The sequence below is a fragment of the Atheta coriaria genome, unplaced genomic scaffold (genome assembly GCF_025399875.1).
Source record: "Atheta coriaria isolate IRGN ID8LTWV9N9 unplaced genomic scaffold, Caltech_Dcor_3.1 hic_scaffold_3_pilon, whole genome shotgun sequence".
Classification (NCBI taxonomy): Eukaryota; Metazoa; Arthropoda; class Insecta; order Coleoptera; family Staphylinidae; genus Dalotia; species Dalotia coriaria.
Genome location: NW_027045445.1, coordinates 2,843,597 through 2,871,571, shown reverse-complemented (window position 1 = coordinate 2,871,571; position 27,975 = coordinate 2,843,597). Strand labels below are relative to the sequence as shown.

General features: G+C 36.5%; 4 protein-coding genes and 1 long non-coding RNA gene across 21 annotated transcripts in view; 2 read left to right on the top strand and 3 right to left on the bottom strand.

Moving 5' to 3' along the window:
- Window positions 1-2,481: 2,481 nt before the first annotated feature.
- LOC135789499 (sorting nexin-7-like) lies at window positions 2,482-4,302 on the bottom strand. The gene is made up of 4 exons (XM_065299345.1): window positions 4,087-4,302; window positions 3,758-4,030; window positions 3,057-3,698; window positions 2,482-2,999 (listed from the first exon to the last, which is right to left on the bottom strand). The coding sequence occupies exons 1-4, from the start codon at window positions 4,198-4,200 to the stop codon at window positions 2,682-2,684; spliced, it is 1,347 nt and encodes a 448-aa protein (XP_065155417.1). The 5' UTR covers window positions 4,201-4,302; the 3' UTR covers window positions 2,482-2,681.
- A 424-nt stretch (window positions 4,303-4,726) lies between these two features.
- On the top strand, window positions 4,727-7,968 carry Pc (chromodomain protein polycomb). The gene is made up of 2 exons (XM_065317454.1): window positions 4,727-5,046; window positions 5,223-7,968. The coding sequence occupies exons 1-2, from the start codon at window positions 4,987-4,989 to the stop codon at window positions 6,270-6,272; spliced, it is 1,110 nt and encodes a 369-aa protein (XP_065173526.1). The 5' UTR covers window positions 4,727-4,986; the 3' UTR covers window positions 6,273-7,968.
- Tbc1d8-9 (TBC1 domain family member 8/9) lies at window positions 7,940-13,197 on the bottom strand. 4 transcript variants are annotated; one of them, XM_065317452.1, is made up of 11 exons: window positions 12,897-13,197; window positions 12,658-12,824; window positions 12,361-12,525; window positions 12,209-12,308; window positions 11,720-12,040; window positions 11,455-11,665; window positions 11,101-11,327; window positions 9,717-11,031; window positions 9,363-9,658; window positions 8,538-8,739; window positions 7,940-8,479 (listed from the first exon to the last, which is right to left on the bottom strand). In XM_065317452.1, the coding sequence occupies exons 1-11, from the start codon at window positions 12,938-12,940 to the stop codon at window positions 8,147-8,149; spliced, it is 3,381 nt and encodes a 1,126-aa protein (XP_065173524.1). In that variant the 5' UTR covers window positions 12,941-13,197; the 3' UTR covers window positions 7,940-8,146. The 4 variants fall into 4 exon arrangements, with proteins under 4 accessions (XP_065173524.1, XP_065173522.1, XP_065173523.1 ...); XM_065317450.1 differs by having other exon boundaries at window positions 9,717-11,046; window positions 12,897-13,196; XM_065317451.1 differs by having other exon boundaries at window positions 9,717-11,046; window positions 11,461-11,665; window positions 12,897-13,196.
- A 191-nt stretch (window positions 13,198-13,388) lies between these two features.
- Window positions 13,389-21,074, top strand: LOC135804055 (uncharacterized). Its single transcript, XR_010550963.1, has 4 exons — window positions 13,389-13,829; window positions 15,534-15,577; window positions 17,774-17,811; window positions 19,517-21,074. It is a non-coding gene; the product is annotated as an uncharacterized lncRNA (long non-coding RNA).
- A 942-nt stretch (window positions 21,075-22,016) lies between these two features.
- The window catches only part of LOC135803720 (zinc finger protein 184), a 76,645-nt gene continuing 70,686 nt past the window's right edge, over window positions 22,017-27,975 (bottom strand). For 2 of the 14 annotated variants that reach the window (XM_065317399.1, XM_065317398.1), the window contains 9 exons: window positions 24,566-24,677; window positions 23,940-24,504; window positions 23,770-23,825; window positions 23,609-23,660; window positions 23,440-23,495; window positions 23,274-23,329; window positions 23,108-23,163; window positions 22,942-22,997; window positions 22,017-22,830 (listed from right to left, as the gene is read on the bottom strand). The gene's annotated coding sequence lies outside the window, so the exon portion shown is untranslated. Of the gene's footprint in view, window positions 22,831-22,941; window positions 22,998-23,107; window positions 23,164-23,273; window positions 23,330-23,439; window positions 23,496-23,608; window positions 23,661-23,769; window positions 23,826-23,939; window positions 24,505-24,565; window positions 24,678-24,819; window positions 24,951-25,025; window positions 25,230-25,306; window positions 26,176-26,198; window positions 26,373-27,975 lie in introns of those variants that run through there. The other 12 variants (XR_010550852.1, XR_010550851.1, XR_010550853.1 and 9 more) reach the window with 12 other exon arrangements.

The window sequence follows — 27,975 nt, the reverse complement described above, 5'->3', positions numbered from 1 at the left end:
CTTATGTACTTTGTCGATATTACCGCAATGAAAATCAACAATGGGTTTACTCGAGTTCGTGACACGACAATCGTTTTGTAAATAGGTGTTATTTAAAGCACTTTATTGTCTTATTCCCGACAGATACTAATTGCGAATTGAAAATTGCTATTGAGTTACGCTAACGACTATGTGCGTTGTGTGTATCCAGGTGCGCGCCGCCCATTTATCCTCAATTACCGGCCGCAGTTCAATAAAAAAACGCCGCATGCAAATTTGAAAAGTTAAAAAACAAATAACCGCACAGCGAAAAAAAGCAGCGCAAGGAATTTGAGTTTTTATTTATCACAAATGTGTATCGATCAATGTTCGACGCTTTGTAAAGGTTAGCGTGATCGTAAAATGAAATTAAATGAAATTATATTTCAAATTTATTCAACGTTTCGCGGGCCAGCTTGTTGGACACGGGTTTAAATCACGGGTAGACTGACTTTAATAGATTTAGAATTAATTTAGTTGAATGTGATAAATATTCTCTTATGTGCGAATAAATTAATTTTATTTTGACAAAAACCAAAAAAGGAGGAATTATATCATCAACAATTACTTTAATTATTGTGTATCTGTTGGAAAATAAAATGTCTAATTTTATAAGTAAACCCATAAAGTTTGTTAATTAAATAAAAACGTTTTTATAGAGACAATTTCAATTTTTTTCTGCTTCTAGGATATGTTTGAGTAAGTGCCCATTAAAAGTAAACGCGATAAATGTTAACTAAAGAAAATAACATACTTTAGATGTTTAGATCATTATATCAAGTGCATATCGATCTCGCGTTTATCTCGAAATGCCGTTACGGTGTCTCTAGTTAATTGTAATTACCACTCTTAATTGTTAAAACGCAAACCATGCGACGTGCGCATATTTGAAGCAAATGAATAAATTAATTGAAGGACACTGTAATTTCACGTACGCTACGCATTCTATGCTTTATTAAAAACGAACAATACTTACCTAATGATTTTGCGTTATTTTCATCTATGAAGAGGGCTGAATTTACAAGGACAATATATTAAAATTAATTAATGCTAAAAATTAATATCCATCGATTGCATTTCAATTTCCAATATTAGCCAACTCGCGTGTTACTAAATCATTAACTAATTAAATACGTTAAATTAATCAAGTTATTTGACGCGATTGGTAATTATTTCCGGAAATTTTCACGCTAGCATAAATTAAATTCCTAAAACGTACCTTGTGTATGTTTCAGTTTTTTGTAACTATTCCGTACAAATAAACATCTACGTCGTGACTTTGGCTGTGTATTTGACATTTTAGAATTTGTATCGGAATTGCAATCGAATGTTTGCATGCCTAATGGAGATGTAGCTGCAACACAATAAAAGGCGTGTGCATTGAATCTACCTGCACAATCATGAAACGTAAATGGGCAAAAATTATCGTTTAAAAGCAAGAAATTAAACATAATTAATTAATTACGAATGCAAACGCGCATTTGTTTATTATTAGTATAAAGCAAAAGGTATTTAAACGATAATGCTTTATAAATATATCTGCATTCTGCAGTAAAGTGGCATGCAAGATAGAATCGTAACGAAACAAATGCAGATTGATTAATCTAATTGAAAATCGCTTTAATTATTTATTGTGTGCAATTAGTCGGCATTGTGATTGCTCCAGCGCAAACGCGTGGACAGCGTGGACGTTTAAGAATGCGATCGCGTTGATTGTCGCACGTCGTAAATCTTTGCATGTCCTCATGTCGCACAGCATGACAAGAAATTGACACAACATGAAAAATTATTTCATCACATACATTATTTTATCTGTACCTAATTATTTAGGTATTCTGAAAGAAAGTAAGTTCTTTATGTGTTCTTAGCCTTATTTAGAGAAATAACTTATTATGTTTACGATTACTTAACGAATAGTGGCATCGTCATCTAATCGCAGACACAAAACAAAGCGTAAAGGACTTTATAGTTATTTTAGTGACCCGAGGCGCGCGAAGTTGCAAGTTAACCGAGCGTGAAAATTTGCTCGCCGGCCGTTTTCGTAAGTGCGAGCGGTCCCATGAAACGCGCCTTTGATTCACATCGTAAACGTTCAGCTCGCGCTTGGTTCCACCTTTGTATGCAATGTGTGTTGTTAGTTTAATCAGTTCAAAATGTTGACCGTTTCGGGCTTAATGTCGATGCTTGTTACCGCAATCAAAAAAGAAAAAAATGTATAACAAGGACGAGCTTCGAAAAATAATCGAATGCATTTACGTTGGGACGGTAATAAATTACGTGAATGCTATTATTCTCGGTTACAATTTCGATTACACCAGAGTATGTAAATTATGAAATAATATTATGCGGATAAAAATGTATTGCACCCAATAATAAACAGATTAAATTTTTGATTATAAGGAAACAATTGTGGAGCACAGATGATTTCAAGCAGATGCTCAATCGTAACAAGTGAAAGCAGGATTTGTGTCAGAAATTTTTATTATCAATAAGTTATCCAGGTAAATGTTGAACAAGTATTGAAACAAAATATTAATAAGTAAATCAACATAAGTAAACATTAATAAAAAAAATAACAACAAAAACAATGTAAGTAGAAAAATATGCAATCGTAAATGAGATTGGATGGATGTAAATTGTATTTTTTTTTTCTTCTATTTCTATTATTTGGCAACATTTTGAGATACACGATTCCTTGCACTTTCCCAGGCACTCACACTCTGCTCGTAGTACTCGATCTGTTTGTTCGCAAAATCTAATAAGATCTTTTTAATCAGTTGCTGCTTCTCCATCTGCCAGCGTTCAACATCGCTTCTCAGTTGCTCATTGGCGCATTCTAAGTTGTCTTGATTGCTTTCCATTTTCTTAGTCAACTGTGGGATGGTCACTCCTAACTTTTCGAGTTTTTCATCACTAGTTGGTTGCTTCCATAGGGAAAAACCAGATGATTGCGCTTGAACTGGTTGACCACCAGGCATTAACTATTAAAATATTTTTATAAGTTAAAATTGATTATAAAGTAGCTTAGAAATACATACTTTATCCTTGTCAGCACGTTTTTTATTCAATTCCTCTACAGAACTCTCATAGATGGCCTGGTGTCCTTCCCTTTTCTGCAGTGCTTCTTGTACTACATCAACATAAGTACTAAAATCTTTAACTGGCGTTGCGATTAAATTAGGATATTGTGCAACTAACTCATTCTGGGCACTTAGACTCTTCACCGTTGAATGCGCAATGGAATTCAACAACTTTGCTAATTCTGGTTCAGTATTTGCCCAGTACTGTAAATGAGGATAGAAATATTGCAACTCCACCATGAGTTCATTCCTCTCTTTGTAAATTCTGTTGGAGATCTTTTCAAAAGCGTTCACCTTTTCAACCAAGAGATTTAAATAAGTTTTGATCTTTTCAAATTCAATATGCTTGTTTTTTAATGTAGCATGGGTCAATGAAGAGGGAGCAACTTGTTTGGTATCAGAGTTAGACCTCTGCCTTCTTAGCAAATTAAAATCAGGTTGTTTTACAGTGATAAATAACTTAAAGTACTCATTGCAACTTAATATTGGATGCTGAACAATTCTTGAAATAAACACATTAAGAGCCTTCATTCTGACTAGAATAAAATCTTTGGAATATCTGTCTAGCTGGCCAATTAGGCTGTGCTTAGCTGGCAATGGCTATAATAAACAGAAATTAAATAAAAGTTCATTTAAAGTTATTCAAGTATTTAACTTACTGGTATGATACAAAATGGATGGCACTCCAGTAGCTTCTGCCTGAGCCAAAGAAAGTCATTGTACCTTCTTCTGACAACATATTCATTCTCTGAAAATTCAATTCTAGCTACTTTTGATGTTATTCTAAAAGTAATAAAGGTCTCTAGGGTTTCTAAATGCTTTTGTGGATTGTCAATTTTAATGCACAAATCTGTATTCTCATCAACATTGAGTTCAGATAAGTTTTCTATATCTTGGATGGTAGAGAAACTATCAATACTTGCTGATTGTATCTACGAAATTAGTATAATTAGTATGCAGAATGATAAAAACATTGATTGTTACAAACCAGGGAGGAGCAGTCATTGTGTGACACACTTATTTCTTTACCATCTTTAATAATTGATGTAATATCCGCATTTTCCGATACTACATCTAAAACTGCTGAGGTGTTTCCACTCATTTTAACGTTTCCTTAGATCTATCTACAATTATATTTGTACTGAAGATTTTTGTTGCTGTTTGTTGACTTTGAGGTTGCTGGTTGCTAACCGTCGCAACTGGTAACAACAGTTCAGGTTTGTCCGCCAGAGTCCGCCACCTCCTGGACATAAAAATTTTGCGCGTATACATGCGATTCATTCATTTTCTTATTAGAATCGGTATAACAATGTGTGCTTTTATAATATTTGTAACAACAACAAATGTTAATTATTAACACGATCTAATATATATATAAAAATATATTGGTGTGCAAAATGTGCGTAGTTAATTAATAAATCTTGCTCGTGTAAGCTTAAAGTTCTAGTGTTGCAGCGTCCTCTATAAAGAATTGAACTAAATTTTATGTAGTTATTAAGTTATTTAATTAAAAATAAATGGTGTATTGTGGATTATAGTAGGTTATATCTCAATAATTAGATAAAGTTGATTTTTCTATACTTTTAAAATTTAAAATCAACTGTATTTATGCTTCAATTTCTTGGCGCTTAAATCTAGCGGCAACGCCGCATGAAAGCTTCGCAATGACAGAGAGGCATAACCCAAATAAAGATGGTAGATTAAATGAAGGCCAGTGTTGAAGCGCCCGTTTCGCTCGTATTTTAATTTAATAAAAATGATCGAAGAGCCCATCGCTCCAATTAATGTTCGTTGCTGCATCGGCGAAGCACTCGCGATTATCTAAAACGGAGTGCGCGCGTTCCAGGCGTCCCGCAAGTGGCGAAGACGAAATCGACGCACCACAACAATGGAGCTGGGCGATCGTGTTTACGCCGCTGAAAAGATTATTCGGAAGCGAGTCAGACGGGTATGGGTTTTATTTATTGCACGTTATTGCCGGGTTTTTACGATCGGATCATTGCATTGCCACCAATAGAGCGTGCTTGATAGATTGTTGGCGCTGTTTTGAACGCATATCGTTATATTGCAGACATTGCAAGTGTTTTGTTTTGGTATTTTGATGAATGTGCGTTTACATTTCAGGGTGTCGTCGAGTATTACGTGAAATGGCAGGGCTGGAGCCCAAAATATAACACATGGGAACCAGAGGAAAACATTTTGGACAGCCGGTTGATTGACTTGTATGAAAAAACATTGCCTAAAAGTGATGCAGCCAATAAGAGAGGGCCTAAGAAAAAGGAGAAAATCCAACAGGCAGTTGCTGCTGATGATGATGGCAGACATAGTGGTGATGAGAGCCAGGATGAGAGTTCTGGCAAAAAGAAGGCTGACATTACAGTAGATGATGATGATACAAGGGCATCAATTGAATCCACTGAAATAATAAAGAGTAAAATCACTACAGAAGATCCAGATGGGGATAACTCAAGTAGTGATAGCAGTGAGGACAGACCTATTTCAGAACGCATCAAAGAATCGGCGGGTACAAAACGCAAAGCAGAGGTGCTGTCGAAAGAGTCCGGTAAAATCGGCGTGACCATCACGACGAGCAGTCCCACTAGTCCCAGTCCGCCACCGGCGAAAGTACAAAAGAGCATATCCACCGCCAGCAACAACACGCATGGCCGCGCGACAAACGGCAGACAAGCAAGTGTCAAGAGCGGCGAGGAGGAAGCATCTGCCATTCCATCAGCCGCCTCACCAGCCGTTCTTACGGCAACGACACCCAAAACAGCCAGCGCCGATAAACGACCTAGTCCTGTTGATCCAGCGCTACCGCATACCTCTACGAAGGAGCCTGCATCCCCTAAACCAGTCGCATCACGCACGGATGAGAAACGGCCACTACCGGCCGAGACCTCGGCTGGCGATGCGCCGCGAATTCCCAACGCTAACGCGAAACACATCACCGTGAACGGACACAATAACAATGCCGAGGAAGTGCATCCAGTGCTAACCAGTCCTGGTTCCGAGTACTGGCTCGCGCGGAATCCTGTCGCCGATCAGGTGTTTATCACAGACGTTACGGTAAATCTGAAAACGGTAACCATTCGCGAGTGCAAAACGGAGAAGGGATTTTTCAAAGAGAGAGACGATAATAGTCATTCGAGAAAGCCTAGTGATATAGTCTGAACTAATTTTACTCTATTATTCGTTGTCTTTTTTTCTGCCTTTGTGCGACTTACTGAACCATATTTTGATTGTGAGTGAATTAAGATCAGAACATTGTTGATAATGTTGACAGACTTTATTGGACGCATCATTTTATTCTAGTTTTTGTTCCGCTGTTTTTTTTTTTAATTTAAAACGCTTAATTTTATTACTTTACTAAAAATTATGCAAAAATCGACCAGTTTATGAAACTTTCATAATTACGTTAGTGCACGTATGTATTTATTTAAAATTCTCGCACAGGGTACTGTTCTTTAATGGTTATGTTTTGTAATTAGTAGCAACTTATTATTGTTCATTGGCAACTAGCGCAAACTACTCGAAATGCGACACATCTACGCGAATCACTCACGGGAAAAACATGTAAATATTTTGTATATGATTGAAGTTGAACGTATATTCATTATGTACCTATAAGTTATGCACGCGCGGAGTGAGTGGTGTAAATTTCAAACAACTTAAATTATTTAATCGAAAAATTCAGCACACTCAATTCAACAGTTTATTGAAACTTTAATTTATTCGTTCTTTGTCGTGCATTTACGCTTTACTTTTATATCATGTAAAATAGGTAGGATTATACGCAGTTGCTACCTGGGAGTCAAGTGGTGTTTCCAACCTGACTCATTGATGGCGTGCGTCTAAACTTAGGAAGTAAACATGCCATTTAGTATTTTTTTTCTTATCACTAATTATCAGTGTTTTGTTGGAGTTGTGGAGATTTATTTATTGATCCATCTGGGTGTAAATGCAGAATTAAGCAGCAAACAGTTGATTACGTATTTATCAAATTTTTCTTCTTGTAAAAATGACTAAAAGGCGTAATTATGAGGAAGAATAAGGAATGAATCTGTGATTATAACAAGTAATTATAAAAATTAATGAAAATCTAAAATTATGGATCTGATAAATAGTTGAAGAGGACAGAACGATCGCTGTAGTGTAACTTGATCGATAACACTTTACTCACGACGAACGATTGGTCATCTAACATGTGATTGTTTACTGCGATTGCAATCGATGTATGGATTTGATTGGTGCCATCTCACAAACTCATTGGATGCACCAAACAAATTCGCTGCAAATGCAATCACAGTATACAACATTCGAATGGCCTGGGCAACAAACTAAAATGAGGGAATCGCGTACGGATGAAATATAATTGTAAATATTTACAAGCGGTAGTAAATAAGGATTATGTTTAGTGCTGTTTTAGTTACAGACATGTAAAAACTAACTATCAAATTACTTAGTAGAATAGTGAACAAATCAATTTTGTTTAAATATAAATGTTAAGTAGACGCTGATGATGAGGAATACGAGACATGAACAGAGAGAACTCTTTTAATGAGATGTTGCTATAAAGATGAAACAATATTTAAACAATATGTCCTCCCCAAGTTTAATGTAAATATTGTACACATCTACCGAAACTATTACATGCGGAATCGGTTTAAATGATCAGGCATGAGATCAGTTTAGGCGCTAAACATATAGAACAATAACACATAAATAAAGCTCCGTACAATGGTTAAAACTCTACAATAGCCGAAAGCATGGAATGGATATGTGAAACATTCAAAATTTGTACTTGTACACGTGGAACGTTTAAATTATCACAACAAAAATGATGAGTAAATACAGATTTATTTTACAATGATATTAGATTTATTCCAGTGGATAGAAAAAAATCATGACACGCTTTGTTAAATTATGTCAAAATTATTCATTAACAATTAATATATTTATTTATGTATATATTATATATTTATGAATATGTAAATCATATATGCATAATTATGTTTTATGTTAAGGATAGAAATGGATTGATTTGACTATAGACAATGCATGCGATCGAAGCGGCGCTTCTTGAATTGCTCGATGCGTTCTGTAAGCGGAGCGCGCTTCGATAGGAATGCGACGAGCGGTGGCGAGTTGAGTACAGTCGCCAGGAATTGCTGAATGGTGATGTACCAGGTGATCTCCGACGGCGTTTGTGGATTGCCGTTTTTGTCCGGTGAGCCGTCCAGGAGAAGAGTTGAGCTGCACGCAGCCGCGGCGGAGGCTAAACTGTCATCAGATTCATCGCGTGTGATAAAGAATTGTTTACTGACGTCGCCTAGTTCGAAAAGGACCGTTGCTGCTGCCGCAATGTCATTGCATACGTCCTAATGGTGAGATTTTTTTTAATTTCCGTATTTTGTTGATGTTATTTGGTATACTTACATCATCATCGTTTTGACAATCAAAAATGTAGTACACCATTCTCCAAAGTGTGATAAAGTGTGCTTGAGTCATCCAAGGTACTACCTTGAAATTTCCGGTGCTATCTTTCGACATTACGAGATTTCGTAGGATGCTCATACTCTTTTCGAACTTTGTTTCTGTTTGTTGACTCTCTACTGAAGACTGCGAATCGAATGATCTCCTAGAAAATAAAAGTAGGCTGTAGACAATCCCATATATGTCATTATGATAAAATTATTTTTTAGGCAAGTACAATTCAAAATTATTTCATTTTCTATCGAATACATTTAAGATGGTTAGCAGGGCTCTTTTTAAAAACATTCAACCAGTGAAGCAATTTAATCGTCTACATCACGTCTATCGGCCTATTCGTTATTGCGATTGGTATAAACCCCCAAACTCGATACACTATGAGTTAATTTGTCCACCGTGTCCTCCCAAGCCGGTGTGCCAACCTAGCGTAGTAACAGAGAAGTCTTGTAGGCTCTGCAGTTTTTGGGAACAATTTAAGGATAATTGTTGTGGCTTTTTCTGGCCTTTACCGCCAATACCGATGAGATCTGAACCGCGTGTTTACGTTTGTAAAGATTTGCGCAAGAAAAAAATTAATAAAAAACAAGCACAAAGAAGATTAGAGAGAAGAATCTTTCCGGTAGATATCGTATTCTATTTGTAATTCTCGTTTAACTTAAAATTTTGTAGTTGCACGATTGCGAAGAAATACCAGACTGTCCTGAGCCGAATTGGGAGGCGATAAGAATAAGATCACAAGATGGAAATGCTTAAAAGTCGGTTAGTACTCACTGAAAATTGTATTGCGGATTTGCGCTTGAGGCCAAATGGTCATCGGGAGAGTGATGTCCTGGTACATCCGGTGCGCTAGCTTCGACACTATCAAAGAAATCGGTTGCTTCAGACGCAATTTCATGGCCTTCTTCTGTCTTCTGCGGCGATTCAATATCGCTCATTGTTAAAATCGGTGGGAGATGAATTGCAAATAATAACTTTAATCTCTGCGCTGGTTCAGCAACACTTGTACTGCCAATGGCAAATGCTAGCTCACGGAAGTTTAAAAATCCATCACGGTTTTCGTCCAGCAACTGAGAAAAGCCAATTTGACAAATTATATGATATTTTCTATATTAAAAACGTACATACCGAAAATATGCGCGCTGCAAGCACTTCTGCCTGTTCTCCCTCGCCCCATGGAGAAAGCGCCGCAAACAAAAGTTTAAAATACTCAAAGTCCACCTGATAACATTCGTACGGTTGTTGGGACGGGTCGTGTTTCTCAGGCATCGGTCGTTTCTGACTTATCAACTCTTCTCGTACTACCCCTAACAAATCACGAAGCTCTTGCTGTGACATATAACAATCAGACACGCAACGAATAACATGACTCTCAAACGCATCTTCCAAGTTCTGTACAACTTTCAATCTGTGCTTAACTCGCAGTTGTTCGATTTGGCCAGTGGTAATCTTTCCGTAATTCAAATACGCCTTATTGATCAATGTTTGAATAGACATAGAACGCTGCTGCTCCTCGTAGCTCCTGTTCCGTATGGCACCTCTTCCATCAGTGTTGAAAACACCTAATAAAAAATCTCCCAATTTTTGCATTGCCTCGCCCTCATCTTTGCACTCCATCAAACCATCCTCATTCCACTCTAGCACCATTAGCGCCGTTTGAAAGATAATCTTCGCGCCATCGTAGAAGAAACAGTCCATTATGTTCACGGCACTTTCATAAGGCATCACGCTTAAATAAATTGTCAGGAACCACGATAACGAGATCATCTTGATCATACCCAGTTGATTAATTTTGTTATGTAAGCTTGGTAAATGTTCAGCAACAAGACCATCAAGAATACCCTGATCTACAACAGCTCCAATCACGCGAGTGTTGTAATAATCCGGCAGTAAATTCTCACATAAAGTAGTGAGCAACCAAAACGCTTCCTCTTCAGCGCAGTAGATCAACAACACCGAGGCGACTATATTCATCGCTTGGCAGTAACCAATGTTAGGATTGCGTAGTGCATAAGCGCATAAAATTCGTCGAAGAGTGTCAATGCCGCGTTTGTCTTGGAATGCAGGATGTTCCGGAAGCGAACGATGCAAATCACGTTCAATCTCTTCATTTGCCAGGGAATGTCTGTTCAAAGCGCGATCAACAAGATCTCTGTAGTAACCCGGATGGGTGGCCTTTTTGTTGGCTGCTCCCGAAAAGGACATCCAGATTTCCATGCGTAACACATCAGGTATGCCCTCATATACCAAATTGACAAGTTCCGAAGTTTTATACATGGAAATTCCGCGTCCATACTTGTTAAAATGGCTCTCCCACGATTTGATCTTTTCTACCTGTACATGATTCACTTCGGGAATGGGGCTCAGAGGAAAGACCGTCATCAATGGTGGTTCAAATTTCCAGCTTGGTTTATCGCCATCCCCCAAGTCTTGGGGAGTTGAGCTGTAGTACCCCAAACTATTCACAAATATCAAATCTCAACACCAACAACAATATGTAAAAGTTACTTACGAAATATTTCTGCTAAGGAGCTCTGATATTTTGTTGATAAGAAAATCTCTATCTTGTATTTGAGCAAACAAGAAGCTACTCTCATTGTGTTCGCTGTAGTGCGGTAAGCGGGACTTCAGAATGATAATTATTGCTTTATTCAGGGACGTGTTCGATGCATTATTATCGGTTCGTTCCGCTGATTGGAGATCGCGAAGCGGAATGACGACACTCACTTGATCTCTCACCTGCAGTTCATAAAGACAGCTAATAGTTAATGAATACTATAAAATATAGCATGCACAAAATTCATTCGAAACAAAAACCAGAACGTAACTATTCAAATAAACAAAAACAACATCAAACTACACTTACGCTTACCCGGCTTTCAAAGCAAATGTAGTTTTGAGAGAGGAACAGACATCCGGAGACATGTTGTTTATTGTATGGGGTAAACAGGGTGCAGTCTATACACCCGTCCAGTTTTTCGTTGGAAGGTAATCGAAACAATAGACGATATGATTCTGACTTTGCACGCGCGTCCAAGTCGCGTTTCATAAACGACGCCTTTTTTGGCACATTCTTGCTGCAAGTATTAATCATTTTATTTGGATGAAAATGTCTTATATAGTATTATTACCTAATCTTTAATCGAAGTTCCTTGTCTTCATTATAAGTGCCTTTTTCATCAATCAAACCTTTCATTGCCATATCCAAAAGCTGCTCCATCAAGCCGAAAGTGTCGTTTTTATTCACAAAAAGACTGAAATGGTAATCTTTTTGTCTTGTTGAAACCTTGATGGAATCAGGAAAAAGCAGACTATTCGTCTTGCTGAGATCTACAATTTCCATCCATCGCAAGCATATTTTCGATTCCACGCCCAAGATTAAAGCATGGAAGCAACAATAGTTCACTGATAAGTACAGCCAACCTTGGCGCGGTAATTTACCTTTCCAATAGCTGTAATTTTTATTTAATTAATTATCAAAATACAAGGTCAGGGAACATAACTTTTAGGACAATGAATCATGGAAGCTTGTTTATGCATGCCAATCAAGTGATAACAAAAACAAAACCTTATGATAACAAAAATCAACAAAGGAAAATATATTTTATAAATAGATATACCTGCATGAATAATAATTCACCAATTTCTCATCTTGTGGAATATTGAAATGGCGATGAAACTTGTCTGATGTATTTTTGAACTTTTTTGTGTCTTCATCCACTACAATTTTTTAAATTTAGAATTAGTGGACACATGATAATACCAGACTTACCATCTAAAAGAGGATCATGTGTTGCTAACAAAGACTGAATCTTGCAAGTGACAAAGTCTGTAATATCATCTTCTCTTTCAAATGCAGCCAGAGTTGCTTGCAGATTGTCCTGCACCCACTTCCAATCTTGAACAATTTCTTCATGGGTCCTCCCCATTGCAATTGCTAAGTTAATCCATGAAAATTAATATATAATACACCATGAGGCAACATTTAAATTATTTATTAATTGAACTACTACTATTTAAATAAAATTAATTGTAAAATTCAAAAGAAAAACTTAAAATTAGTGCATACCATGATAAACTTCTGATGTAGGGGTCTGGTGAAGAATTCGATATGGTGCTGGTTTAGTATCAAAAATACTATCAAAAGTACCAACCAACAAAGAAGACAATCCTCTGGATTCCCCATGTCCTTTACGATGTTGTAGAATGAAATACTTGGTGTATTGCTCAGTCTCCCTACAATGTGTTAATAACGAAATTATCAGATCATGTCAATGGTGACAATGCTAATAGTTATTATTAAATTACCATAAGGCGTTCGCCAACAGAACTTCTGATGGTTTTATCCACATCTTATTAGGATAAATGTTTGGTTCAAATAAACAATAAACTAAAGGAATGTGCACAGCAATTTGATTTTATTTTTACATGCTTTTTACGACCGAATGCTATGGACATTTTACGAACAACTGCAATGCTTAACACTATCGTTATCAAACGGCATTTGATTAAAACGAAATTAATGGTGGAAACTATTAAACAAATAAATTTATTATCAGCAAGCTATAATGACAGCTTGACAGATGTGTAGTGTTTACAAATATCATACGTACGGCAAACTCAGCCGTAAAGGCGATGTGTAAATTTAGTTGCCTATATTAGGCTGGCATAAAACAAATTTATATTTGAAGTTTACACATTATTTATGTGGTAGTACAAGATACAAACTTATTGTGGTGTAGGGATGATATTAAATTGTCAACGTCGGCATAACAAAGTATCGTGTCTATAACAGACAAATGCATAAACATGCCATCACTGTACATTTTGGATTGTAGTTAGCATATAGTAGTTAGTGCATTGAATGTAGACTATATACGCATTACATTGCACCGTGTGATTACACCTTACTGCGCAGTAATATATCCGCGAGGGGTCAGTTTATTCTTTCGCGCACGCGGTTTAAGTCGAGTCGAGTTGATCTTATCGTGTCGTAGCATGCATCGTGAGGATCGTGAGCTGTTAGCGTAGCGTGGTCGCGTAGTCACCGGTTGACCGTGTACGTTTTTCGCGACGCGGCGCCATATTTCTTGTGAATATTATTTGATTTCCATCGATCGTAATTAATAATAAGTTATAGTGACCAGGGCGTTTTAATGGTATCGTGTACTCATGATCCACCAGCTTGTGGCTGCTGCCAACCACATGGGACATCAGATACAGTTCACCATCGACGCATTGGTAAGTTTGAATTAACATTTATCATTTGTTTTCGCATTTTAAAATAAAATCTTTATAACACCGTCACCTATACAATAGGGCGTTATTATATTGCTCTTTAATCTTGTGTGCGATCGAGAAAATTAACTATCAATTCCATGCTTTATTTCAACTTCGCGAAATTTATCCGGTTCCCACAATGTAGGTATTTGTTTTTGTTTCTCCTCCGCGCTTATCAGTTGTGTGTAAACAACTTTTATATGGCGTCCACCTCTTGCACTGTTTTCGTACCGTTTACAATGTTTACAGTAGAGCATGTAATATACACAATTGGTTTTTTTTTTCCTAATTTGGGCGTATTTTTGGGGGTAACAACGGTGTATCGTTACATTCGTTACCAACAACTCTCGCGCGATCTAAATACGAGTATGCAAAACAAGAGATGTTACATAATGATGATACATAAGAGATTAAGAGATTTGCGTCACCGTAAATATCGCTAATAGTGCCTTAAATTCGCTCTTCAACGAGAATTTTTAAAACACGCGGTGGAAATGTATCTCGGAACCATTCGTGCGATTTCAATGATTCTAAAAATTTACATCGCGCGAGAGGTATTTTATATGATGCGATATAGCCGCCCCCAGAAATTTAGCGAAAAGTGCCTTAAAATATTTCGCATACATTTACGATTTTTGTAAATTTTTGAAACACGCAGTGGAAATTTGGATGTATCTCGGGGTTTATGCGATTTCAATGATTCTTTCAAATTTAGATAGTGCGAGAGTTATTCTTTAAGAGGCGACCTTGCGGTCCCCCAAAATCACGCTAGAAGTGCCTTCTATTGGCTTTCAAACATCTGTGACTTTTGTGAATTTTTGAAACACACGGTGGAAATTCGGCTGTATTTCACGAGTCGTTATGCGATTTGGATGATTTCTTCAAATTTGCATAGGGCGAGAGTCATTTTATAAGATGTACTCTTGTAACCCCCCGAAATCACGTCGTAAGTGCCATAGAATCGTTCTCAAACTTTTACGATTTCAATGAATTTTCGAAACACTCGGTGGAAATTTGGCTGTTTCTCGCGAACCGTTCATGCGATTTGCATGATTTTTTCCAATTTGTATAATGCGAGAGTCATTTTATAAGATGCGCCCTTGCAACTACCCAAGATTACGTCGGAAATGCCATAAATTTCCTCGCAAACTTTCACGATTTTGCACATTTTTTTCAAATGAATTAAAATTTCATTTCTTAAATTTTCATTTTAGCTAGCTTATTTCATGGAGAATTATCCGTAGATTAATACTCTGCGAATCGTTCCTTTCTATCTCTTTTAGTTTACGAGATATTCGCAATTGAAAAATTGCAATTTTTAGCACGTTTAGTCGCGTTTTTAGACCTTTAACCCCAATAAATTAATTTATTTTAAATTTTGTTCGGAAACGCCGGTTTTTGATCGCGTTTGTTATGTTTATTACAAGTCACGTGTTAGTGGATTTGATAACATTATTCACTCGGCGTTGTGTTGGGTTTTGGTTACTAAATTAATCGGATATATATCGCCCCCATGTTGATTCTCATCATTATGAAAGATCCTTCAGACTCCTGTAACTATTTTTTTAACTAAACAGCACAGATTGTTTATTTTGTGTTGATTGTTAATTATAACATAATGCAATTGTATGAAATATTTTTGTTTTAATTTATGTTTTCGTTTAGTTACAGCATTCGTTGTGCCTGGCGGTCTGATAAGCTGTACACTGGTAAGTTTATAATTCAATTATCTATTCTTCTATCCTATCTTTTTCCGTCAAATTTACATTTGCGGTTTATAAACAAGTTTTCTATTTATCACGTACTACCTACCTGCAGAGCCAATGAAAGGGGTGGGGGGTCAATTGGGATAAGTTTCCAAGGGCCCGGCTGTACCCTCTTAATTTGCAAGCAGAAAAAAATTTGCAAAAAAAATTAACGATTGCCGGGGCCCGCGTTGACGCTCGACAGCCCTGCCTACCGGTGACACAAACTAGACGACCGGCACGGTCGGACACAATTAGGAGATATTCGCAATTCAAAAAAGAAAAATTGGACTTTTAGTCACATTTATCGTCCTTTTATCCCACGAAAGTAAATAATTTTAAATTCTTATCTAATGCAGAATTTTCTAATCTTTCATAACTTTCAATCCGTTGGTCTCCATTGCTTTTAGTTTAAAAGATGTGCACTATTATCGTTTATTGACTCGAATATGTCAAGAACGTTGATTTTTTCTTGTTTATTTAGTTATATTGCAATTAATCGCAATTGTATAGTTGAGTCTCATTCGGTTTACCGGAGTAGGGTAGCGGTAGAAGTGACTCGTATTCAGGGCACCGTATGAGGGTAGCGGTAGAAGTGACTCGTGTTCAGGGCACCGTATGAGGGTAGCGGTAGAAGTGACCCGTGTACAGGGCACCGTAGGAGCGTAGCGGTAGAAGTGACTCGTATTCAGGGCACCGTATGATGGTAGCGGTAGAAGTGATTCGTGTTCAGGGCACCGTATGAGGGTAGCGATAGAAGTGACTCGTGTTAAGGGCACCGTATGACGGCAGCGGTAGAAGTGACTCGTGTTCAGGGCACCGTACAAGGGCAGCGGTAGAAGTGACTCGTATTCTGGGCACCGTATGAGGGTAGCGCTAGAAATGACTCGTGTTCAGGGCACCGTACAAGGGCAGCGGTAGAAGTGACTATCTTTCATAATCAGTAATTTGTTGGCAGCTGTCTCTTTCCGTTTTAACTAGCATATCTTGTAGAGAATAGTCCGTAGATTAAGACGCTGCGGTCGGATCTTAATTATCTCTTTTAGTTTACGAGATATTCGCGATTGAATAAAATGGGCAAAAATTGAAAAATGTCACTTTCTAGTACTTTTAGTGGCTTTTTTTGACCTTTTACTGTTGGAAGTATAATTATAATATATTTTTATCTGGTAGAGAATTTTCCAGCCTTCCATAATCTACAATTTTCTGGTTGATATCTCTTTTAGTTTAGAACTAAACTAAACTACACTGTCGGAAATCGTGGAAATAAATTATCAAGTATATATAGATATCCAATTTAACAATGTTATTTTTTTGCTCGTTTTTGATGTTAATATTTCAAATTATAAGATTGCTGAGGTTTTTCTGTTTTTTGTGTGACGTTGTCGGTCGCTAGGTCAATCAGATGCATATTGCTGCCATGTTGCTGCTTTAGGAGGTGCCTTTGGGCTTAATAGTCGGTTAGATGGCACTACGATGCACGTTTTCGCATTAAATATAGCTTGTCGGTGGTAGTGAGTGCACACCGTGTCCGTGTGCGACCACGCGAATTCGCACAAGAGATAAATTTTTTTACCTGCAGACATCACATCGTTGTAGTTTATATTGCCATCGTAAATTTAAGCTAGTATTCTTCAATTCGTTAATCATGAATATAACTTACAATTTTACATTAGGTGTAATAGTTTATTATGAAAATCATCATCAGCAAAACATTTTTATTATTAGCAGATCACTTAAGCAGATATCACTTAAATATTTTATGTAAAATCTGGCTCTGTCAGCATAAGAAATCAGAATTACACAAATCAAATTTTTCATTACTTTTTAATAATCTAAATTTTGAAACTACTGTATCATTCATAGATGGCCCTAGCGTGGCCCAAAATTCGTGAGCAATCGACACGAGTCTTGTGTTTGTTTTGAACACAATTCACACTTTCTTATCGCATTGCCGTGTGTCGTCGTTGTCATCACCTCACGCCGTTTATTGCTACATCATATTTCAGTTTCGATTGTAGGTAACGTGCCAAATGCAATGCGAATTGCACGAGCGCGAGCTCATGGTCGCGCGCCGTCGACGCGCCGACTTCGCGACCGTTTCTCCGCTGTTTGAATATAATATTACATGAATATAATGTTTTCTTTTCTTATTTTCAGTATTTGCCGTGCCTTGGAGTACGATGTGATCTGTATTGGTATGTTTATAATTTAATTATCTTTTTTATTTTAATTCCTGCGTCGTACATAAGTTTATTTACGTAGTTTTTTTTCCCGTTCCACCGCGATGCAGAATTTAATTCTGTATATCCCTGTATAGAAATTGATTGCAAGAAAATTCCGTAATGCGAGTTATATTAAAAGTTGTGTGTGTGTGAGCCGTAGTACTGGTTTCACTAGGAATTGTAGTTTTTTTTAGTGTAACTCGCAAATGCGGTCTCACAATAATTTCGAAATAATTTTCCTAGATGCGGAATTTAATTCTGTATCTCCCTGTATAGAAATTTATTGCGAGAAAATTTCGTAACGCGAGTTACATTGAAAGTGGTGTTGTGTGTGCGCTGTAGTACTCGTTGCGCTAGGAATTGTAGTTTTTTTTTTTAGTGTAACACGCGAACGCGACATCAAACTAAGTTCGGAATAATTTCCTCTGAGGGAGAATTTAATTCTGTATCTCCCTGTATCGAAATTTATAGCGAGAAAATTCCGTAACGCGTGTTATATTCATAGTTGTATGTATACGCACTAGTACTCGTTGCGCTAGAAATTGTAGTTTTTTTTTTCAGTATAACACGAGAACGCGGCGTCAAACTAAGTTCGGAATAATTTCCCCTGACGCAGAATTTAATTTTGTATCTCCCTGTATTGAAATTTATTGCGAGAAAATTCCGTAACGCGAGTTATATTGATAGTTGTGTGTATACGCACTAGTACTCTTTACGCTAGGAATTGTAGTTTTTTTAGTATAACACGCGAACGCGGCTTTAAACTAAGTTCGGAATAATTTCTCTTGACGTGGAATTTAATTCTGTATCTCCCAGTATTGAAATTTCTTGCGATAAAATTCCGTAACGCGCGTTATATTTAAATCTGTGTGTGTGCGCCGTAGTACTCATTGCGCTAGGAATTGTAGTTTTTTAGTATAACACGTGAACGCGGTGTCAGACTAAGTTTGGAATAATTTTTCTAGATGCATATTTTAATTCTATATCGCCCTGTATCAAAATTTATAGCGAGAAAATTCCGTAACGCGAGTTATATTGAAAGTCGTGTGTGTGCGCTGTAGTACTTGTTGCGCTAGGAATTGTAGTTTCGTTAGTATAATACGCGAACCGAATGCGCCGAAATTTACAACTGATGTAATGAAATATTATATTTTATTTTATTTTAGTGCATATCAGAAATGTTCTATTTCAATTTTACACGCTTATCGGGGTTTGTGTATAAACAAGTTTTTATATCGCTATAAACGTAATGCTGCCTCACGCTACGAACGTTCGACCGGTTCAGTCTGTTCTTACCTGCACGCGGCTCGGCATCATTCTTTCTTTCATTCCGATTACATTACATTTTATTATTTATTAAAAATCAGCATTAATAACTGCACCTAGTGACAACAGACATGTAGAGTGTTTTGCTAAGGATGATTTGCGCATATAATGATTATAAAACTCGTGTTTACATGTGTGGGCGTTATTATTGAATTATTTCGATGCTGAGAATTGGAATTAGAAATATGTATCCTATTCGTAATTTTATGTAAGTGTAATTAACGGCTATCCTTGGCAGGATATTCCGGGAAAATTGTGTGTTAAAATAGTACATGTTCATTATTCGACAAAAATTTTAAAGAAGTGTGCATTATAGTGCGAGTTCTCACACACGTGTTTTTTTCTGTTTCAGTACTTTTTTTGATTACCTGATGCACTGGTAAGTTTGTATAAGTTATAACATCATAATTACATATTTATCTTAAATCACATGTGACGTGTGTACCGTAATTACACAAAATTGATGCGTGCCGTCGGATGCGACTTCGATCTACCCGCAGAGTATGGTCATGTCAATCATCAGTTTAATAACGTGAATTTTTAATTGCTCGCATTTTCTTTTTATTTCATAATTCTGCATGTTCGTTGACGTATTTTCTTAGTTTGGCAATTAATTATTGCGAGTAATATATTCTTTAAAGACGCAAAGATAATTTCGAGATTGAGATAAAATTCATATTGATGTTTTATTTATTATATAGCTTCCCTACCTTTCCATTGCTTGACTCGTATTCTGAAAGAAATAGGTATTAGTTTAAATTTTCTTGGATTTTTCTTCTAGCTCTTTATTCTTAAATTAAAATGTAATTGTATTTTCGTTATGTCACCCTCTCTAATCGTGAATTTAATTCCAAGCATGGAAAATGTTGAATTTTCTTATTAAAGGTAGCGATTTTCTTCTTGTATCACCTTATGTATTACTGTTCCTTGCTTTCTAATGTAAAAGTGACAATTTGTCGTATCCGGGTCATTTTCTACTTAAACTTTGTATTTTATTTTTAAATTTAGGAATATCCTGTTTGTATCACCCAGTATGTTTGTTTTTCTTGATTTCCTATTATAAGTTTTCTAAATTTGTTATTCCAGTTGTTGTTTCCTTCTTTGAACAATTTATTTTCTTTTTGTAACACTCTGTATATTCGTTTTTCTTTGTTGTATATATATATATATATATTTTATGACCATATTTGTAGTTTTTCAATTTTTTTTTGTAACACGCTGTATACAAGTTTTTCCAAAAGTACGCAGGAAATCGCCTATATTTGTGAGTTTTGAGTGTTCTTTGTTTTCAACATGGGATTTTCTTTCTGGAACACCTTGTATATTTGATTTTCTTTGTGTCGGTGAAAATTTTGCTTCCGCTGTTTTAAGGCGGTCTTTTTTGCACTTCGAATTTGCATTTTGTATCACCCTGTTTATTAGTTTTCCGGAGCATCGGTTGAAAACTAGCAATATTTGTAGTGTTTAAATGCTTTCGTCTTTGAACGTTGAATTTTATATTTGTGACACCCTGTATAATCGTTTTCCTTCACATCCTTGATAATTTAACTTTGACTTTTATTAGATTTTAGCTTCTGTCACTTTGAATTTTCTTTCTGGAACACCCTGTATATTAGTTTTCCTGACCATCGAGTGCAAACGAGCGGCGTTTGTAGTGTTGAAAGTTTTTTCTTTGCACTTTAAATTTTCCTTTTGTAACACTCTGTATATTTGTTTTCATTTTCAATCACATAGAAAATTTAGCGATTTTCTAATTTCATTATCCCGGTAGTACTTTGCGAAGTGTAACTTGCTTGCATGTGCGCGGCTATGCAGGTCGTAAGTCCTGTTTCAATATGGCGACATGTACTCTGTTGACTTGTAAAATATAAACTTGTATTCTATTGTTAATAAAGAAATAGTAAAATATATTGACTTCTTTGATTTGTGTACCTCTTCTATCATTTCAGGAACAGGTCTCTAAGAGAGTTCCCTCTCTCAGGGGATGATCCCCACTATAAAAATTGTGAAGGTATCCTGTGTGATTTGTGTGCTCCTTCTTTCATTTCAGCTACAGGTGAGAACTTGTAAGAATATTTTTAAGTGTCACCTCTCTTGAGGCGACTTAAAACTTAGAAATATTTTTACAAGACCTTATAAGGATTGTCCTTATAAGGAGTTCCCTCTCTCTGGGGGTGATCCCCCACCATAAAAATTGTTGATATGCCTGATAATTTCGGGGATGAAGCGCAGAGACATCGTAGCTGTAGGTTGGGCCGGGAGCAATAGACGCATCGAAGCAGTGGGCGTAGACTGTCTTATAACGACACGTGCCAAAAAATTTAAAAATCTGATCCACTCCTGTGCTCTTTCCTCTATCTCCTCCTCTTCTCTACTCTACTCTCTGTTCTCTTCCTTCTATCTTCTCCTATTCTTTACTACTCCTTCTTCTTCTTCTTCTATTTCTCTGTTCCTCCACTTGCTGCTTTCTTATTTCTCATATTGCTTCACTTGTATTTCAATTTCTCTTATATTTCGTTGCAATTCATATATGCAACCCAAATTACACCTGTAATTTTTATATTTGAGAAAAATGCCTTCTACAATTGAGATTCGATCCGTGTCTACTAGCATGCTAGCAGGTGCACGTACCCACTCGACCACCGAGTGTTTTTATCATTAATATTTGATTCTTCTATTTATGTTTTTACTTGATTCAACTTTTTAAAAACAACAACACAGCTCAACTATGCTGCTCTCGCTCCACGCGCATAAGACTTATAGGAAACATGACTTACGACGTCAATACTGGAAACGACAAAGAGGATACCATAAAGAAATATGCATGAAATTATAACTTTACATTGTGTACATAATTTTACATAGTTTTTTATTGAGAACAATAATAATAGATACATTTTATAAATAAAAAAATATCGACAGCTAGTAAATTCGGGAGTAGTCAAAACATGCCTTAAAATATGCACATCTCCAACACTTCAGCAATAGATATTGCAAACTCCATTCGTGCATTTACAAACTTTTTTGTCTGAGCATCAAAGTTGTACATTTGCAGTAATTAATTATTAATCCAAGTTATTCTTATGTGCGAAACGATAACTGATTGCCAACGGACACGCACAGGTGAATTAATCCACGATTGATAAAGACAGCAGCGTGCAATCACATAAATTAAATACCTGAACAACAAATATGCTTAGCCACGCAAACGTACTTATCCGACGGCCACCACGCACGTCCCACAAATAACTACCACACTGGTCTGTTATTACGAGTACTAAATGTCGACCAATTCTAGTTCAATTACAGAATTAAAATCTGTAGTAACGCTAACAATTGTCACAAAGTTTGATTCATGAAGAAAACACGTGTACACCACACCACGGCGCAGGAACGACTAAGCCGGACTAAACAAGAACGAGAATTGATAATTGACCCACAGTTAGAGGGGCAACAATCCATGTTCGTAAGTTGAAAACAACAACGCAATAACAGAAAGTATGTTTGTTTAATTGAAACAGTTAAACTATCGTACTTTTCGGGCATTTTCGTAGGTATCAATAGGGATAAACCCATAAATTATAATTGAAATAATAAGGAATTTTAATACCTATAATTTGATGAAAATACGGTTGTCCTACGACATAAGGTTCACTCGCTATACACCTAAAACCATAAAAATTAGAGGATCAAAAAAACACAAAAAGAGCATTTTCGCAGGTTTCCCAAAGTATAAACTCACAAATTATTATTGAAAATGATAAAGAATTTTCATACCTATAATTTGCTGAAAAAACGGTTGTCCTCCGGCATAAGGTTCGCCCGCTAGACACCTAAAACCATATAAATTAGAGTATCAAAAAACAGAAAAAGGGCATTTTCGTAGGTTTCCCAAGGGATAAACCCACAAATTATAATTGAAAATGATAAAGAATTTTAATACCTATAATTTGGTGAAAATACGGTTGTCCTACGACATAAGGTTCGCCCGCTATACACCTAAAACCATAAAAATTAGAGGATCAAAAAACACAAAAAGAGCATTTTCGCAGGTTTCCCAAAGTATAAAGCCACAAATTATAATTGAAAATGATAAAGAATTTTCATACCTATAATTTGCTGAAAAAACGGTTGTCCTCCGGCATAAGGTTCGCCCGCTAGGCACCTAAAACCATAAAAATTAGAGTATCAAAAAACAGAAAAAGGGCATTTTCGTAGGTTTCCCAAGAGATAAACCCACAAATTATAATTGAAAATGATAAAGAATTTTAATACCTATAATTCGGTGAAAATGTGGTTGTCCCGTGACATAAGGTTCGCCCGCTATACACCTAAAACCATAAAAATTAGAGGATCAAAAAACACAAAAGAGCATTTTCGTTGGTTTCCCAAGGTATAAACCCTCAAATTATAATTGAAAATGATAAAGAATTTTAATACTTACAATTTGGTGAAAAAACGGTTGTCCTGCGACATAAGATTCGCCCGCTATACACCTAAAACCATAAAAATTAGAGGATCAAAAAACACAAAAGAGCATTTTCGTTGGTTTCCCAAGGTATAAACCCTCAAATTATAATTGAAAATGATAAAGAATTTTCATACCTATAATTTGGTAAAAAAGAGGTTGTCCTAAGACATAAGGTTCGCCCGCTAGACACCTAAAACCATAAAAATTAGAGGATCGAAAAACACGCAAAGGGCATTTTCTTAGGTTCCCCAAAGGATAAACCCACGAATTATAATTGAAAATGATAAAGAATTTTAATACTTACAATTTGGTGAAAAACGGTTATCCTACGACATCAGGTATGAGATATTGCAAATTCCATTCGTGCACTCACAAACTTTTTGTCTGTGCATTAAAGTTGTCCATTTGCAGGAATTAATTATAAATCCAAGTTATTCTTATGTGGGAAACAATAACTGATTGCCAACGGACACGCGCACCCAGATAAACCATAAATTAATACAATTTTGCAAGGATAACAATTTAAACGTACAAATACAACACTACTTTCACAATGTCACGGAAGTTATATGATACGAAATAACTACAAGGAACAAACAAATGTAATACTAGACATAACTACTTCCCTTGGGTACTTACTATCCACAATCTAAGGATATCACTACAATATACATAAATATACACATTTGACATAGTCATTGACGCTTATTACATTAATCATATATATCTGTCCACGTTTCAGGACTCTTTTTTTAAGCCCAATACAGGTTTGACACTATTCAACATGAAATACTGTCTGCCCGATATACCTAGTGCTTATATTTGTTGTTGATTCCAGATCTCCGTAAAGTCTAGTTAAGAAGTTAAATCTAAAAACAGTTTTAAAATACAATTGGTCATGTTCCAGAAATGAGACTTAACATTACTTACATTTTGAAGGAAATCCGGTAATCTCCCGAGAAGAAGAATATAAGAGAAATAAAGGAAATAATTTTTGTCGAACCCGTCCATTGTGACAAACTATTCCCTTAGCCATAGTAAGCTGAAACACAAAGCAACAGGATTTGTATAATATTAAATAATTTAAAATGTAGAAAGTTGACATTTGAAAAAGAATGAAATGTTACGAGTATATGAAAAGATCACTTAAGTGATATAATCCCAAGAAAATGTGGGATATTCACCTTGAATCCAACAAAATGGAATTAGGAAGCAATGTTAAGACAATTCGAGCCTTATTTTGGGCGGCAGCAATAGCTCATTGCCTAAAGCAACTCTCATGTTATACAAATATGAAAAGAACATTAACCTGCCCCTAACAGAAAGAAAGAAAGTAAACACTCATTTAAAAATATTAAGTTTAAAATTGTTAAATTCATTCTCGGCTTACTGTGTACGTACACTGCAACTCCTACTCGTACTGCACTCGAACACTTCAATGACAAGAGGACATTGCAAGAGATAAAACGCCATAAAAAGTTGTTTTCATACTGACACCGTTTAGCGCAGAGAGCAGGAAACCAACACAATTCCAATATGAGTATCCGATAAAATTTGCCATGCAAGTCAATGAACAGAATTTTCACGAGGGCTGCTTCAATTAAAGGATCATTAACCCAGGAGCACATACGAAGATTATTAAATCAAATATTAATTCAATTATAATCTTACCAGCGAATAGATGGAGAACTGATGCCCTACTCGCATGGCAACATTCCATCGATACTGGGTCAAATCTAACAATTAACTGAATTAGATTATCAAGCGAGTTACTATTATTGCAGGAATCTAAGTCACAAGAAGTAAGGTGGCGCGACGCAAAACATGCGCATCTATAGTGTTGACTATAGTGACTGAATCCGAATGAAGCCGCGTGCGTTGAATGCGCCTTGCGCCTTGATGAGTGTGCGCGCGCAATGATTGCACGGAACACACGTAAGTTCGCAACAATATGGTACAGTGTAGAAACTTAAGCAGTAAGCAGTACAATTGTAGATATTTGGACAATTGCAGGCAGTTGATAATGCCTCTTAAATCTATTGTAGCGTTACAATTTTATGACTGACACTCTTAAATTTGCATCTAAATAATATAGGATTATCAGAAGTAGTTAATCTTATGAAAATAATTGAAAATACATGTATATTTTAGATTAACTATAAAATCCTTTTTTTTTCAGTAAATACATACAAAATATTATTTTAGTTTTAAAAACTAAATTAGTAACCTTAAGAACCTTCAAATATGGTTTGATAACTATTATTGCAGTTTATGTATAGCTTGAACGAATATAAATTGAATTTTATAAAGGTGTTGTGAACTACTGCTAAATGTAGACCTAGCCAATCTCCATCCGATAAGTCCTACTTCTAAACAGTAGAGTGCGCTACATACACTAATTCAAAAATATTTAATATGTACCAGGAGACTAAAGACAAGAAAGTTGTTGAATGATCATAAAACGGGTAATTCTGTAAGCTTTCCATGCTTTGTGTGTAAAATAAAGCTTGGCAAACATTTTTCTGTTCATTTGTATGAAATAAACCTTTTTTCCACACTTTACCGCAAACAAATCCTGTGGTCAAACAATTCGAAGTGGAATGATGAACCAGCAGCGATCGGACGAAAGGGAAGACTAATTCGCGGTAATCGCAAGTTGATGAAGGTAATTCCTTGTTGTTCGAATGAACCCAAGCCTATCACCTATCACCATGCAGAAAAAAAACGCAGCCACCCACTGAAAAAAGTACAAACACATAAATTAAAGTCTCCAACGTCTGTAGGCTCGTCGTCATTTCGTGGCACATCGCTCGATGTTTTTTGCGTGCGCGTCGTTTAGACGTAATTTATGGAAATTTCAATATTCGTGTTTATTCTGGAACGTCTATAAATTGCGACTGTAGGAAACTATGACTAATGAAGCATATATCACTAAAGTGCCACGGGAAAGGACAATTGAAGGGTGGCGCGCGGGGAAGGGCGCAGTAAAAAGCCAGCGACGTTCCGCGCTCCTGATGGTCCGTATATCAAAACTATGACACTCTGAAACAATAACTCAGCTGCTTTACAACCGAAATAGACAAGAAGGGACGCGCGGCGTCTGTATATTATTTCGCGCGACGCCGGCGTCTCTCATCCACATCGAAACGCGCCTGCGGAGGCGTCGGCGGCGGCGACGGCGGCGCGGCATTGGCGGCAAACGGGTCGTCTCCCGTCTCCGCGCGCGTCGGCGATTATTATAAGCGCATACGAAGGAATAAACAATCTCGAACAAAGAGACTCGTTACAACAACTTTATGCTCCGCTTCACTTCAATTGCGACCACCAAACGAATCAATAAACTATTTTCAAATGTAATCAATTTATCTGATCTAACTGCGTATAAACTTAGGTGCAAACATTATATTTTTAAATAGTATTTTCAATTAATTGTTTTTGATGGCATCGTAACCAGGGCAATAAGAGCCAATTTCAATAATTCCCATTTAGCCACTCGCGTGCCCGTTGCGCGCAACGGCATTAGCGTCAATAACGCATAAACAAAGTACCGTCAAATTAAAGTATCTTTATTGTAATGGAATTCGAAATGTTTATTAGCAGTGCACGGGTGGAGAGATGCGGAGGTAGTCGGGATCCAGTTAGCGCGTGATATAAGATTGACAGCGACAATGATGTCGCGCCGAAGTCTAAAGCAGTGCGGACTTTTATCGCCGAATTATGCAAACGACCACTATTTGTATTGATTATATGCATGTGACTGAGCAAGCCGCACACACTCAAGTACACACGCTTCGAGTTGCGATTTAAAAACCTGAGAGAAAGAGATAGAGGGAGAAAGATGTAAGTTAACAAAAAGAGCCAAGTCTCATCAACATATCATCGTATTGATATTTTCGTAAATATGAAACTTTGTAAAAAAAGGTTTATCTCGTGAAGACGTTGAATGACTGCATCGATACCAACTAATTAAAAGTTAGACGTTGGATACGCTCAATAAGCGACAGTAGTGGAAAAGCGATAATTTATGAACGAGTTAAGATAATAATTAATATTCTAATGCTTATTAAGTCGAGTAATTTACGACACAACATTGGCAGAAATGAGACAGTGACGGTTGACTGGAGGTTACGGAAAACGCTTAATTTCAACGCGAAGTTTTTGCACTGCAGTCATCAATAAATAATCATCAACAATAACGACCAGTTCGAGACGGAATTTTAAGTCGCCGTAGCAAGAGTTTCGATTTAAATTTTGCTTAATTAATCGATGAAAATGCATAATCTGCATTGCTGATGCTATGCGACGACGCTAAGTGCTGCGGTCATTAGCGAGTCGCAAAT

Bases quoted from the DNA above. Each gene is read 5' to 3' on its own strand.
- LOC135789499 (XM_065299345.1), bottom strand. From the start codon at position 4,200: ATGAGTGGAAACACCTCAGCAGTTTTAGATGTAGTATCGGAAAATGCG. The intron at 3,699-3,757 runs GTAAGTTAAATA...TGTTTATTATAG, and splicing joins ATCCATTTTGTATCATACCA to CCATTGCCAGCTAAGCACAG. The intron at 3,000-3,056 runs GTATGTATTTCT...ATATTTTAATAG, and splicing joins AACGTGCTGACAAGGATAAA to TTAATGCCTGGTGGTCAACC.
- Pc (XM_065317454.1), top strand. From the start codon at position 4,987: ATGGAGCTGGGCGATCGTGTTTACGCCGCTGAAAAGATTATTCGGAAG. The intron at 5,047-5,222 runs GTATGGGTTTTA...TTTACATTTCAG, and splicing joins TTCGGAAGCGAGTCAGACGG to GGTGTCGTCGAGTATTACGT.
- Tbc1d8-9 (XM_065317450.1), bottom strand. From the start codon at position 12,940: ATGTGGATAAAACCATCAGAAGTTCTGTTGGCGAACGCCTTATG. The intron at 11,328-11,454 runs GTAAGTGTAGTT...TATGAACTGCAG, and splicing joins GCTTTGAAAGCCGGGTAAGC to GTGAGAGATCAAGTGAGTGT. The intron at 8,480-8,537 runs GTAAGTATACCA...TCTCACCATTAG, and splicing joins ATTGTCAAAACGATGATGAT to GACGTATGCAATGACATTGC.